Here is a 13342-nt window from a genome sequence, read left to right as displayed (position 1 = left end):
CTCGTCGGAACTCCTGGTCCGAAGTTCCATACTTGTACAATAGCGAGGGCTCTCATCTGTGGTCAACACACGCTTTCAATTTTTACCAGCAGTTTAAGGCTGCATTCCTCTCCTCAACCTCTGTAGCCTAACCTTTTCCTAGTTCTATTACGCGCAGAGGTGGGAGCCTTTTAATCTCCCTCGTGATGCATTCTGGGAAATGTAGTTTTTTAGCGGGAAAGAGGCCACTTTACCACAACTGCACAAAAAAAAATAATCAGTAATATTCCAATTACGTCACGAGGATCCTTTCTGTAGCCCCCGATTCTGACCCAGTGAGCGTAGTATTTTTAAAAAATAAAACTGAGGGGGAGCTATCAAGTCCCGCCCGGCGGGGCCTCGGCTGAGGAACGCCTCCTTCCCTCAGTGACAACAACGAGGCTTCCTGCCGGTGGCCGGAGACAGAAGAGGCTGTTGGTGTCGCTGGACTCGTCCCGCGGGCTGAGTGGAGCTGCTCTGGGGGCGGCCCGTCAGAACTGAGAAGAGGAAGGAGAAGTCAAGCGCAGTCATGGTACAGGCCTCTCGTGCTGGCGGCGGCGGCGGCGGCGGCGGCGGCGGGGGGGGGGGGGGGGGGGGAGGGGGGGGAGGGGGCGAACCAAGGGGAAAATGCAGCGTCACTCCAGTTCCAAGGCGAATTGTGTCTAAGAGTAGCAGAGATAAAGGCTGGTCGAAAAGTTACTCGCGAGGCCAACTTGTACACCGATTCGCCGCAGTTGTTCCCTTTAATGTGTTTAATTCTGTTCCTTGGAATTAAGGAGCCAGGTCGTTCGCCTCCTTCCAAGGAGCCCAATCAGAGCCTCACGCAGGGGCTTCCCTGCCTCCATTTTATCCTCACAACGATCCTGCGAGGTAGTTCTGGATGTCCTGTGATCGCTCCCTTCCGCCCATGCAGGATAATGCACTTTCAGCCCACTATCACAATGGTTCGCAAGTGGATTTTGCTATTCTGCACAGCTGCAGAATAGAAAGTGCATTGAAAGTGGATTATTCTGCATGTGCGGAAGGGGCCTTAGTCTTGCACCCATAATGTAAGGTCGCCTTCTCTGAGTTGGGAATTTCCTGGAGATGTGGGGGCGGGGGGGCACAAGGGGGTATAATGTGAGTCTTCCCTCCATTTTGTCCAGGCCGCCACAGGTTCCCTACCCCTGGTCCAGGGGAAGTGATCCCTGTAGCATGGAGGTAAGTTGCAGTCCAAGGAATCTCCAGGCCCCACCTGAAGGTTGGCAATCGTAGATAAAATATTATTCCTATGCGGTAGATTAAGTGACTGGCCCAAATCAGCTTAACAAACATCAGTGGCAAACTAGGGGATTGAAATTGGCACTCTTAGATCTAAGTCTGACATATTAGCTATTATACCATTCTGGCTGGCTTGATGCCACTTTGTAATGCCACCTTCCCACCCCTAGCCAAGAAACTCAAGGTTAGGGTTAACAAAACCCCACACCCCACTGCTTCAACAACTGTTATTGGCCTTCCTTCTTGATTTTGTTGTTATGTGCGTTTAAATGTTTTATTGAATTACTGTCTATATAGTGGTGACGGAAATTGCTGTCAAGTCACAGCGTACTTACGGGTGCTTTATAGGGATTTCAAGTCAAGAGACATTTAGATGTGGTTTGCCGTTGTCTGCCCCTGAATAGCATCCCTGGATTTCTTTGGTGGTTTGCCATCCAAATACAACCAGGGCTGAAGCTGCTGAGATATCAGGGTAGCCAGGCTGGGATATCTAGGTTAGGACATCATATATATATATATATATTCATATATATATATGATGCTTAGAATTATAATATCCCCTCTCTGCCATAAAGATCAGTAGAAGACTTTGGGCCAACCATTCTCTATTCACCCAACCTACCTCTCAGGGTTGTTGTTGGAGGGTACCCTCAACTCCAGAAATATGGTCGGATTAAAATGATGAGTCTTGTATTTCTTGTCTAGTCATTCACTTGGAAACTGCTCTTGTTGCATCTAATGGAAGAATAAATTCACAGACCAGCTGCAGGTTCATCTTGCATCTCACCAAAGTTGTGGTTTGTTTAAAAATGATTGATGTAAGCTGGGAAATGGCTCTTGTCCGTTCTGTTGTTTTGTGCTAAACAGTGTTTTGCTTCTGCTTTCTAAACACATCATGGTATCTTGTGTCCCATCTTCTGATGCGCTTTCGTCTTTCCCTCTTTCTTTAGTTTTCTTTCAATATGTTTGATCATCCAATTCCCCGAGTTTTCCAGAACCGCTTCTCGACCCAGTACCGCTGCTTCTCAGTGTCCATGCTCGCCGGGCCTAATGACAGGTCAGATGTGGAGAAAGGCGGGAAGAGTATGTGCTGTTTTATTTTGACTAATACTCTCTTGAAAACAAAGTGGTGGTGGTGGTTGGTGCTGGGTGGTGCTTGAAAGAAACACAGTGTACAATCCCAGAAGGCTTCTGGTGCAAGTCTTATTCAGTGTAAAAGGTCTATGATAGTTTTGTGGGGAAGGGGAAAGGTTGGCCATAAGCGCAAATAAATCTCCAGATGCCTGTTTCAAAGAAAGAAGTGGTCTACCTGGTGTATTAGGAAAAGTGAGACTGTCAGGACTCAGTGTTCAACTTGCTAGTACATATGCTTGTAATGTAAATTGCAATGCTGAGCTTCTACCACAGATGAAGAACTCATGGTATGTGCTCTTACTGTCTTGTTTCTCACTTCATCTGCAGTCACATATTTTGAAAATACATTTTGGCACACTGATCCTATAATCTTGTTGGCTGACGGTCATATGATCAACTGTGCTAAATAGTCAGTGTCTTGCCTTTCAACACCTTTGCACTATTCTTCCTCCTTTACTGCTCATCATATGCTCAGGGTAAGAGGAGGTAGAAGCTGTTCTGTATCTTTGCAGAGGGAGAGACTGTGGCTTACCACATCTTCTAATTTCATTGCGGAGTGTGCTTTCCCATCATTGCTCAATGATGTAATAATGTCATGATGCTGCTTAGGTTTCACTAGAAGGGAACCTTTTTTCTGGAAGTGCCATTTTTGGTCGGAACCCTGTGCTTTTTATAAATAGTCCTTCAATCCAGGTTCCAGTTGACATTATCTGTTTGGGAACAGTGACAGCATAGGCTCAGTTCTATTGTATTCTTTCCACTGTCATACTGTACCTAGTCTTACTGTAACTCTCTTATTTCTTTCTGCAGTAATCATGCCACCTTCTGCTTTGGATCAACTCAGTGAGTAATGGATTTATTTTATTTATTTACTTCGTTTATACCCACTTTTCTAATCAATGGAGAGCCAAAGTGGCTTATATCATTCTGTTCACTTCCATTTTATTGTCATAGTTTTGCCAGGTAGGCTAGGCTAAGGCCCTTTCCACACGGGCCAATAAACCCAGGTGAGAGGTGGGTTACATGAACCCGTCCTTGACCTGGGCCATTCACAGGGCTGGCTGCCCCATGGACAGCCAGCCCTGTGAATGGGGCACGTGCCTTCGCAGGGAGGCAGGACTGCCCCCAGGGCCATGTTATGGCCCATTCCCTCTGCGTGGCTATACAGGTGGGAGCCAGGGGCTGCAATTCTCATGCTTGATCATGGTCGTTCACTCGGCTGCAACTGTCAGCCGCCTTAAAATAAAAGAATTGCCAAAAACACAATTATCAAGAAACCCACCCTGCGGCCAACAGTGCAGGTTAGGGGCGGGTTAGACCCGTGTTAGGGGTGGGAACCGTGCGAAGTTCCCACCCAACACGGGTTTTATCCAGCCCTTCACCTGTGTTTATTGTGTGTGATTGGCCCAAGCTCATCCAGTAAGCTTCCACAGCAGCATGGAGATTAAAACGAAGGTTTCTCAGATCCTAGTCTGACCCTTTAACCAACGTCTCTCCTGGTTTCCTTATCGCTGTAACTTCAATAGAGAAAGTCAATTGGGTGTGAATTTTGCTAATAGTTTTTTCCCCAATTGCTGTCTTTTTTGTTTAAACAAAACTTACCGTTGGCTAAGCAATTGACCATCATGTGCAATGTAAGTTCACTGAATTTCTTGCGAGCCACAAATTGGCATGTCCCAGGTTTAAGTCACACCCTTCTTGTAAGCAGGGGCTAGGCAAAAGTAGGCAGCCTCAGCCCTCCTCCTATTCCTTTCGCTGTGGGGATGATAATCCTATTTTGAAGGATTGCTATAACAAACGTCAGATATGTATTGTCGAAGGCTCTCGCAGTTAGAATGAACTGGCTGTTGTGGGTTTTTCAGGTTTTACGGCTGTGGCCTGATAGTTTTAGCTTGAAGTGATGGGTTTCAGGTTCCATTCTAAGCATCGTTACATCTCTCTGAGCACATTGAAGCATTTGGATTTAGAAGGACATAATGTGGCTTAGTATGGTGCTGTGATCATGCTTAAGATTGTAGCCTAACTTGGAAGTAAACTGTGGTAAAATCAGTTAAAATAAGCACGGTTCAGGCAGATCTGGGCTTTTGGGTTGCCCAATGACAGACCACTTTGTCTTCTTTGCAGTTAAGAGTTACTGATTCCTTTTCATTAAGATAATTTCCTAGAGAAATTCATATCCTCACTGGGCACATTCCAACGTCATATACTTTAGTTTGTTAAAGCAACAAGAAAACCATTGAATGCAACATTTTTCATGCATTTTAAATAGAAATCACTTGTATTTATTTCTGCTTTCCTAATTTGAGGATTAGCGGAAAGAGTACTTGATGGCTTAACTTCACATTGCACTAGTGATGTTGCTGTGCAGTAGACCCATTTCTGTTTTTGAGCCACAGCTCTGCCTGATCTAGCAATTCTCTAGGTATTGGGGGGGGGGGGGGCTATTCTGCTTTTTTATCTGCAGCCCGTTCATTGGGGCTAACTCTTAAGTAAATGAGAACACGATCACAGTCTCTGACCCATTTTTGAAGCCTTCTGAAATGAACGTATTTTTCTCCTGTTTTCACAGGCCGACTTAATATCACTTATCCGATGTTGTTTAAACTGACTAATAAAAACTCAGACCGAATGACCCACTGTGGGGTTCTTGAATTTGTGGCCGATGAGGGCATTTGTTACCTTCCACACTGGGTAAGTTGGTTCTTTAAAATCATGTTTTTGTGAGGATTTGGGGAAAAATAGCTGCTAAGAGAGAAATAAAGAGACGTAAGTGGCAGGCTGAGAGAGGCAGATGCTGACCTCTTTTCTCCTGTGATCCCACCGTTTTTCTTCTCCCGTTGCTGGGCAAGCCTTCAGAATTTTTCCCATGATGTGTAGCTCATCGCGTGCTCAAGTTACTCCTCAAACAGCAATTGTGATAGTGATCCTTTTGTACTTCTAATTTGGAACCCCGGAGTTAGAGCTTTCAAAAACTCCATTTCAGCTTGATTCAGATGAAGCATCCCCAAAGGAGCACTTAATTATTTCTTCCCTTACAGATGATGCAGAACTTGCTACTGGAGGAAGGAGGCCTCGTGCAGGTGGAGAGTGTTAATCTCCAGGTGGCAACTTATTCGAAATTTCAGCCTCAGAGCCCTGATTTCCTTGACATCACCAACCCTAAAGCTGTGTATCCTTTTTTTGTAATATCTCAGGGGGAGAAACGGGACAGGTTCGAGTCACTGAAGTTTGTTTGTTTGTTTGTTTGTTTGCTAACCCCATGGTGGGAGAAAAATTGAATTAGCTTTTCCATCAGTGTTTGTACCTCTGAAAACAGCCCAAAACTGTTATTGTCTCGCCTTAGAAGCAGTATAAATGCAGAATTTACTGCTGCAGTTTTGTAGACTGTAGCAGGAATGCATAAAAGTGTGTGGTTTGGGTATGCTTTCCAAAAACAATCACACTGAAAATCTGGAGACAAACCAGTAACGGCCTCCAAAGCAGAACTGGAAATCATAGTCTGAAACTATTTAAAATGGAGTAAGTCTTCTTAACATTGCTTTGATAGTATATAATTCTGGCTGAACAATTGAGCAAATGTGACCTTGATCTAGCTGTGACCTGTTTGCTCCAAATAAAATCATATTCCAACTTAATACCTCTCAAGATTGGAAAACGCTCTGAGAAATTTTGCTTGCCTGACCACCGGAGACGTCATTGCTATCAACTACAATGAGAAGGTGATCCATGTAGTATTAAAGCTGACGATGTTGAAATCTGCATGCCAGGGCAGGAGTCATTATCACTTTTAATTTGGGAATTAGTTCCTTGTGTCTGTGATTAATTCTAAAAAGATTTAAAGCTGCCTGATGGATATTGCAGGAGGAGCTGTCTGAGATAATTTGCTCACTGAACCATTTGCTCACTGGTGTTAACTGAAGAGTCAGGGAACATGTGTGAAAATCACATGCAAGAATTCTTAAGGTTTGCGACAATGGCTCCACAGATACTGATTGATACTTGACATTTCAGATCTACGAACTACGAGTCATGGAGACCAAGCCTGACAAAGCTGTGTCTATCATAGAGTGCGACATGAATGTAAGTTGGAGGCTGTCGTTTAAACCTGTGTGGCCCAAAAGATGGCCCACTGACTCCTTGGCAGAGCAGGGGTTTGAATTCAGGGTTTCAGACACCTACACCACATTGGCTTCCCCAGAAATGCTCTGGGAGAGCACAGATGGGATAAAATAGATCTAGGGCTATGATGTGTCTATGGGCTATGATAAATCTATGATGTGTCTAGGGCAGGGGTCGGGAACCTGCGGCTCGCGAGCCGCAAACGGCTCTTTAGAGCCTGTGGTGCGGCTCCACGCCCCTTCCTGGGCAGCGTGGGATTCCGCCCCCTTCCCCCGCGCAGAGACTGCCGCCCGTTGGCACAACATTCCGACGGGGAGAGAAGCCTCGCCGCCCGCCCGCCGCCAAATACTGAGAAGAAAGCGGCCTCCGCGCCGCCGCCACCCCCCCCCCCAGAGAAGAAAGCGGCTCCGCCACCGCCTCTGAAGAGAAAAAAAGCGCCTCGTGCTGCCGCTCGGGAGAGAGAGCCTCAGCGCCCGCCACACCGCCACTTGGGAGAGAAAAGCGCCTCGCGGCGCCACTTCCAGGAAGAGAAGAAAGTGGCCTCCGCGCCACCGCCGCCCCCCCCAAAGAGAAAAAAGCCAGCACCAAAAATCCCCGAAACAGCTCAGCCCTGGAGTTGGCAACGCAGGGGATTTTTTGACAGGTCGAAGAAGGGAGGGGGAAGGAGCCGCAACAGCGGTGAAAGTGAAACCAGCGGAAGCAGCAACAGAAGCAGCAGAGTCGAAACAACAGCCTCCGCTGCCTCCCCCCCAGAGAAAAAAGCGGCCTCCGCGCCTCCGTCCGCCCCCCCACAGAGGGGGGGAGAGAAGGAAGTGGAATCCCCCCCCCCCCCCAGGGTGCGGCTCCATGAATTTTCTTTTCCGGGGAAAATGGGCCCAAATGGCTCTTTGAGTCTAAAAGGTTCCCGACCCCTGGTCTAGGGCTATGATGTGTCTAGGGCTATGATAAATCATCCGATTATAAACTTTATGTTAAACTTCACTCATAACAGGTAGATTTTGATGCACCGCTGGGTTACAAGGAACCAGAAAGACAGGCACACCATGAAGAATCCACTGTAAGTTACCTTAAGACTTATTCTCAGCTTTCTGCCCTTTGGGATACACACACACCCACACACACGCCACCCTCAAAAAAAGAAAGACCTTTGAGCAGAAGCAATAGATGCTTTGGACGGATAAGAACATAAGATCCCTGCTGGATTGGGCCGGAGGTCCACCTGTCAAAGCAGTCTGCAGTAGCCAGACAAAAGCTCCTCAAAGGCTTTCAGGAGGGCTGCAGAAGCCAAAGTTGGGGAGGTGCTGTGGCTCAGTGGTGGAGCTTTGCATGCAGAAGGTCCCAGGCTCATTCCTAAGGATCTCCAGTTAAGGCTCAGGCCGTAGGTGACGAGAAAGACCCTGACCAAAGAGCCTGGAGAGCCACTGCCAGTGTGAATAGACATAACTGACCTTGCTGGACCAGTCATTTGATTCTGTATTAGGTAGCTTCATGTGTGAACCTTGCCCCTGCAGTTGTCCCCAAGCAGCCTGTATCTACTGGTAGACTGCCTCTGAATGTGGAGGTTTCATTTAGCTATCCTCAAGGATAGGCTTTGATACATTTGTCCTCTTTGAAGGGACAAATTAGATAATCACTGCAGGTCACATTCTTGATTGAGCTATCTAACCAACGTCGTGCATTCATGCTAGCACGCCTCAATATTTTCCCATCAGCGGAAACCTCAGGGAGACACCTCCAGATCCCTAAACGTCAGAGACTATGCCATTGCGGATGTGGATCTATAGAAACCATAACTCATATTCTTCTGGAATGCTGTCTTCACAGTAACCTGCGCATGATTTTAATTCACCCTCTGCTGCTTCCAAGACTTGAGCACTCCAAGTTCCAGACCACTCACTTTCTGCTAAGTGACTGTAATCCATCGATCACCCTGGCAGTGGCTAAATTCTTGGAAAGCATTTTAAACACCCGTATTTAAATGTTTTAAAAGTTTTCTCTTTTAAATGGAAATATACTAATAATTTATATGCCATTAAAGGTTGAAATGAAATGATTGAGCTATCTGTACCATTTGTTCAGCTTCCTAAGGCTGCCAACCTGTACACGGTCGTCTTGAAATGAGCCCCACAATTAGGACTCGCCTCTGAGTAAACATGTATAAGATTGCGCTTTGAAAGCTGCCCTCAGATTGAAAGCTGTCCTCAAAAACATTACAATGTAAAAAAAACCTCCTAGAAATGTCAAGACTTCGAGAAGTTCCCAGTGAGTTATTGCATTTTGCAGTGACATCATTATAAAACAAAGCCATATATTTCTCTTTTTTGCTTTGCAGGATCCTGAAGCAGATCCTAGTCGTTATGTGACAGAGATAGGATTCCGTGTAAGTCCCTTATGTGGCTGATTATAGATGGCTCGTAGACATCTGGGGTAGTTTCCCTTTTCTTGATGGAACGGGCCCCTGGAAAGCTTCTCTGCTGGTGTGCTATGTCAGAACTACAGACCATGGAAAGAGGCTCCTTGTGGGGACATAAAATGGTTTTGTCACTTGCTGCGAAGTGGGATATGAGCAGTTCTCATACTCGGTATAAATCAGTTCTTCTGGCATAACTCTTCTTTGCATGCAGACTGGGAAGAAGGAAACACAGGCTAGATCTGGGAACAAGCAGACTATGTAGACCAATGATGGCGAACCTTTTCGAAACCAAGTGCCCAAATTGCAACACAAAACCCACTTATGTATCGCAAAGTGCCAACATGGCAATTTAACCTGAATACTGAGGTTTTAGTCCTGCATGCACCCACCGCTCTGCCCTGCACTGCTCCAGTGCCTCCACCCCATCCCTCTGCCACTCCACCCACCCCACCCCTCTGCCTGCTCTAGCCTCCAGCAAGTCCCACATGCACTGCTCTGTGCCTCTCTAGCATCTCCGCCTCCTCTACCTCTGCCCGCCCTTGGGCAGCAGCCATCCAGAGCACAGGCACCAGGCCCACCAGCCGAGTCCTCCCTGCTCTTTGTGGGGTGTCGTGCCCAGCGGCCCAAGCCAGCCTAGATGTGTGTGCGTGGGGGTGTGTGATTTTCTGCCCCCCCCCAACATGATGAACCCTGTGTGTGCATGCCCACAGAGAGGGCTCTGAGTGCCACCTCTGGCACTCGTGCCATAGGTTCGCCATCACTGATGTAGACTATTAAGAATGTAAGTTGTAAGTAAGAGCAAATGTATTGCTGGCAAGGAAAACCAGAGTGGTTTGCAACAGCCTCATTCTGGAACAAGTAATCAATTTCCTATTTGTTAAAAAGCAACAGTGTAACTGCAGAGGACTACGATGGATTGTAAGACACACAAAGGCTGCGGTCTTACTCTTATGTGCTCTTATGCGGAAGCAAGACCAATCATGCTTAGTAAGAGTTGCTTCCAAATAAGTATGTGTAGGATTGAGTGGCACCAGTCCAATAATCTAAAGTGATCTAAATTCCTTTAAAAATATTTGGTATCTCCTGCACACAGTAAGGGGAAGAGACTTGCTGAAATCTTCAATGGGATGCAGACTGTCCTCTTGGTGTATTCTGTCCCGTAGTGTAAGTGTATGACTTCATCATGATTCCAGGTTAATATTCTTTTCCGGTAGGCATTTACAGGATCTGGGAACAGGCTGGATGGGAAAAAGAAAGGCGTCGAACCAAGTCCTTCACCAATTAAGCCTGGAGATATTCGAAGGTCAGTTTGCCAATTCATATTGTTCTTCTAGCAAAATCTCTTAAATTATCTTGCTTGGCACTGTGGTGTTTACAGTCAGTAAGTGATGAATGCTAAGAGCAGACCAGGTGCTCGGGAGCAGCAGCAGCAGCAAAAGGCCATTGCTTTCATATCCTGCATGTGAGCTCCCAAAGGCACCTGGTGGGCCACTGCGAGTAGCAGAGTGCTGGGCTAGATGAACTCTGGTCTGATCCAGCAGGCGCTTTCTTATGTTCTTGATTGACATTTTAAATGTCCTTGTTGTACCTTTAGGTCTTTCTTGTTCACTGATTGCATTGTCTTGCTTTCTTTAGCCACCCTGGTAGGCCTCTTGAGCACTCCTGCTTTTTCTCCCTGTTCCCTAATAACCTGTAATCCTGAGATTTCTGCAGATCTTCCTCTTCGTGACCTGCTTTCTTTTGCTTCATTACCCCACTTCTCAGTGTCTTGTTCCCTACATTATTGTCTTTTTTATTTCTTTTCTTTTAATTAGGTTTCTTTACAACCTTCCTTCAACCCCATCTCCAGAAGTTCTCCAGTCTTTATACTGTCCCGCAAAGTTATTCCTATCTCTAATGTTTTAACCTTGGTCAAACTGGCAGCTATTCTGTCCTTCACAAATGTTGGGCTGCAAAGTGTTTCCACAGCTTTGTTGCCTGAGTATTTGGACTGTTCACAAAGAACTTTCCACACTGTTCCAGCAGGCCAGCTAATCAGTGCCAGAGGTTTCCCCACTATGCATTCTGCGGCTGAATACAAACACAGACTGATCTTCCTGACTGTCTACAGTGGCATCGAAATGATCATAAAAAGCTATGCCAGCATGTCTTATTTAATCTTTTATTTCTGAGAAAGAGACAAGTGGACTAAACTCTACCTGTTCTTTTGCAGAGGAATACCCAATTATGAATTCAAAATTGGCAAGATCACATTCATCAGAAATTCACGGCCACAAGTGAAGAAAATGGAAGAGGTGTGTAAAGTTGTGTCTTTGACATTTTGGTGGGGGATTTCATGCAGCCAATTTGCATTCTTTTCTGTTGTTCAGCATGTTAGCTGATTTGCCTGTCCCACTAGAAAGTTTCCAGTCATTTCTGTTGCAAAGTCAGGACAACATAGCTGGTTAATTCACATTCTTGCGTATGTCAATTAAATCACTGAAACATGGCTTATTTGTTTTCTTGTATTCATCAATGCCACTGGAATGACTTAGCTAATCAAAGCTGTTTTCCTCTCAGGATGAGCCTGGAAGCCGCTTCATTGCATTTTCTGGAGAAGGCCAGTCACTGCGCAAGAAAGGAAGAAAACCCTAAATCTGGACCCCTTGGCAGAGGGACAATAAAATAACCGTGCAGCCCTGTTCTCCTTTTACGTTTTCTTTCTTTAAAAAGGGGGACTCTTGCTCCTAAGTATTTTGGCCCGGTTTGAATCTTAAATTGGACCTTCCAATTCAGGGCTGTTTTTCCTTTTTCAGAGGAAAGCTTAAGCTGCAGGTTGAAGCTTACCAAGACTTCTCTCTGTCCAACTGCAGAAAGCAGAGCTTATAGCACAGTGTCATCCTGCTTAAGAGTAGTGGACTTTTGATCATTCACCTGGAAGGCAGCTTTCTTTTTATGAGCTATTTCCACTTTGAATTCTTGTTGCAAAGCTAAGGGGGGGGGAGTACCCCTCCCCCAAAGAAAGCAATGTGCCTGTTGGATCCTCTTTCTTACTCCTTTATTACCCTATTCAACACTTTGCCCTGGCTAGAAGCTAAAATGTGATCTCGGGGGTGGGGTGGGGGTGGAGTTAGGTGTGAAGCTGCTACAATATATTCTCAACCTGAGGCAAATGCCTTCAAGGGTGGGGAATCAGCTTGCCTGGCTTATTTGCTTGTGAAATTAAGGGATCTGTCTCTTTAGATGCTGGGTGATTCTGCAGTCCAAGAATTGGTGTAACTTTGTTTGTTACTCCATGATAACTGTGCTATGCTATGGTTTCCCTTCCTTTCCTGGATAATAAATAATATTAACACCCCTCCTCTAGAATTTGTTTTTTGTTTCCTGTACTAGGATGGTTTTAGATTCAGTTCAGTTTAACCAAAGGCTGTTATTTCTTTGAACAGCCTATATATACCATACTGGTTCTGCTCCATAATAAAAGAGAAACTGGAATAGCCTTTAGGAAAAAAAATTAAATTGTGTTGGGGTTTTTTCCGTGAAGACAGAAGAGATTCGATAATGAAGAAATGAAGAAATAAAAGTGTAAATTTCTGCCTGTCTGAAACTGAAGGGGAGTTGTATGGTATCTTCACCTGTGGGCCAGAAGATCTGCCTGCACAACTGGGGTTGCGTCCTCCCTCTCCTGGGAGATTTTGGGGTGGAGTCTAGGGAGAGTAGAGGTTGGCCAAAGAGGGGTCTGGGGGGGGGGGGAATAATGCTGGAGAATCTATTTTCCAAAGCAGCCATTTTCTCTAGGGAAAATTATCTCTGTCACCTGGAGATCAGTTGTAAATCCAAGAGATCTCCAGCCACCATCTTGGCAACCATCAATAGATGCACAGGATAAAGCCACGATCAGGTTTCCTACTCTGCTTTCAAGTTAATTGGGCTACCTTGGGCTAGTCCAGGGGTAGGGAACCTGCGGCTCTCCAGATGTTCAGGAACTACAATTCCCATCAGCCTCTGTCAGCATGGCCAATTGGCCATGCTGGTAGGGGCTGATGGGAATTGTAGTTCCTGAACATCTGGAGAGCCGCAGGTTCCCTACCCCTGGGCTAGTCATACTGTCCAGCCTGTCCTATCTCACAGCTTTGTTGTGAGGGTGATAAAGACTGAAAAAAGAAAGGAAAATGTCACAAAATGAAAACACTTTTTCCCTGACTTTCCCCACTGCTGTATTTCTTTATCGGGGAAGGCTGTGTCTGTTGAATTTCTGCCTGTCAGGAGATTCAGAGGGTGAGCAGAGCTCCTATGCCCCTATGCCTGAAAGTGCTACGTGGCAGGGAGATATTCAAGCGACACAGCATAAGACAAATGCATTTCTGCAGAGGTGGGATCCAACCAGTTCTCACCACTTCTCTATAAGTGGTTACTAAT

General features: G+C 45.9%; 1 protein-coding gene across 1 annotated transcript; it reads left to right on the top strand.

Moving 5' to 3' along the window:
* The first annotated feature begins 201 nt into the window (after positions 1–201).
* Positions 202–12281, top strand: UFD1 (ubiquitin recognition factor in ER associated degradation 1). The gene is made up of 12 exons (XM_048514837.1): positions 202–550; positions 2229–2361; positions 3223–3255; positions 4982–5103; positions 5451–5581; positions 6059–6131; positions 6424–6492; positions 7523–7588; positions 8864–8911; positions 10159–10247; positions 11157–11238; positions 11504–12281. The coding sequence occupies exons 1-12, from the start codon at positions 548–550 to the stop codon at positions 11576–11578; spliced, it is 924 nt and encodes a 307-aa protein (XP_048370794.1). The 5' UTR covers positions 202–547; the 3' UTR covers positions 11579–12281.
* The last annotated feature ends 1061 nt before the right edge of the window (positions 12282–13342 follow it).

Source organism: Sphaerodactylus townsendi, linkage group LG13 (assembly GCF_021028975.2).
Source record: "Sphaerodactylus townsendi isolate TG3544 linkage group LG13, MPM_Stown_v2.3, whole genome shotgun sequence".
In the NCBI taxonomy this organism is placed as follows: Eukaryota; Metazoa; Chordata; class Lepidosauria; order Squamata; family Sphaerodactylidae; genus Sphaerodactylus; species Sphaerodactylus townsendi.
Note: the sequence above shows the minus strand (reverse complement) of the source record. Positions and strands in the feature narration are given on the sequence as shown.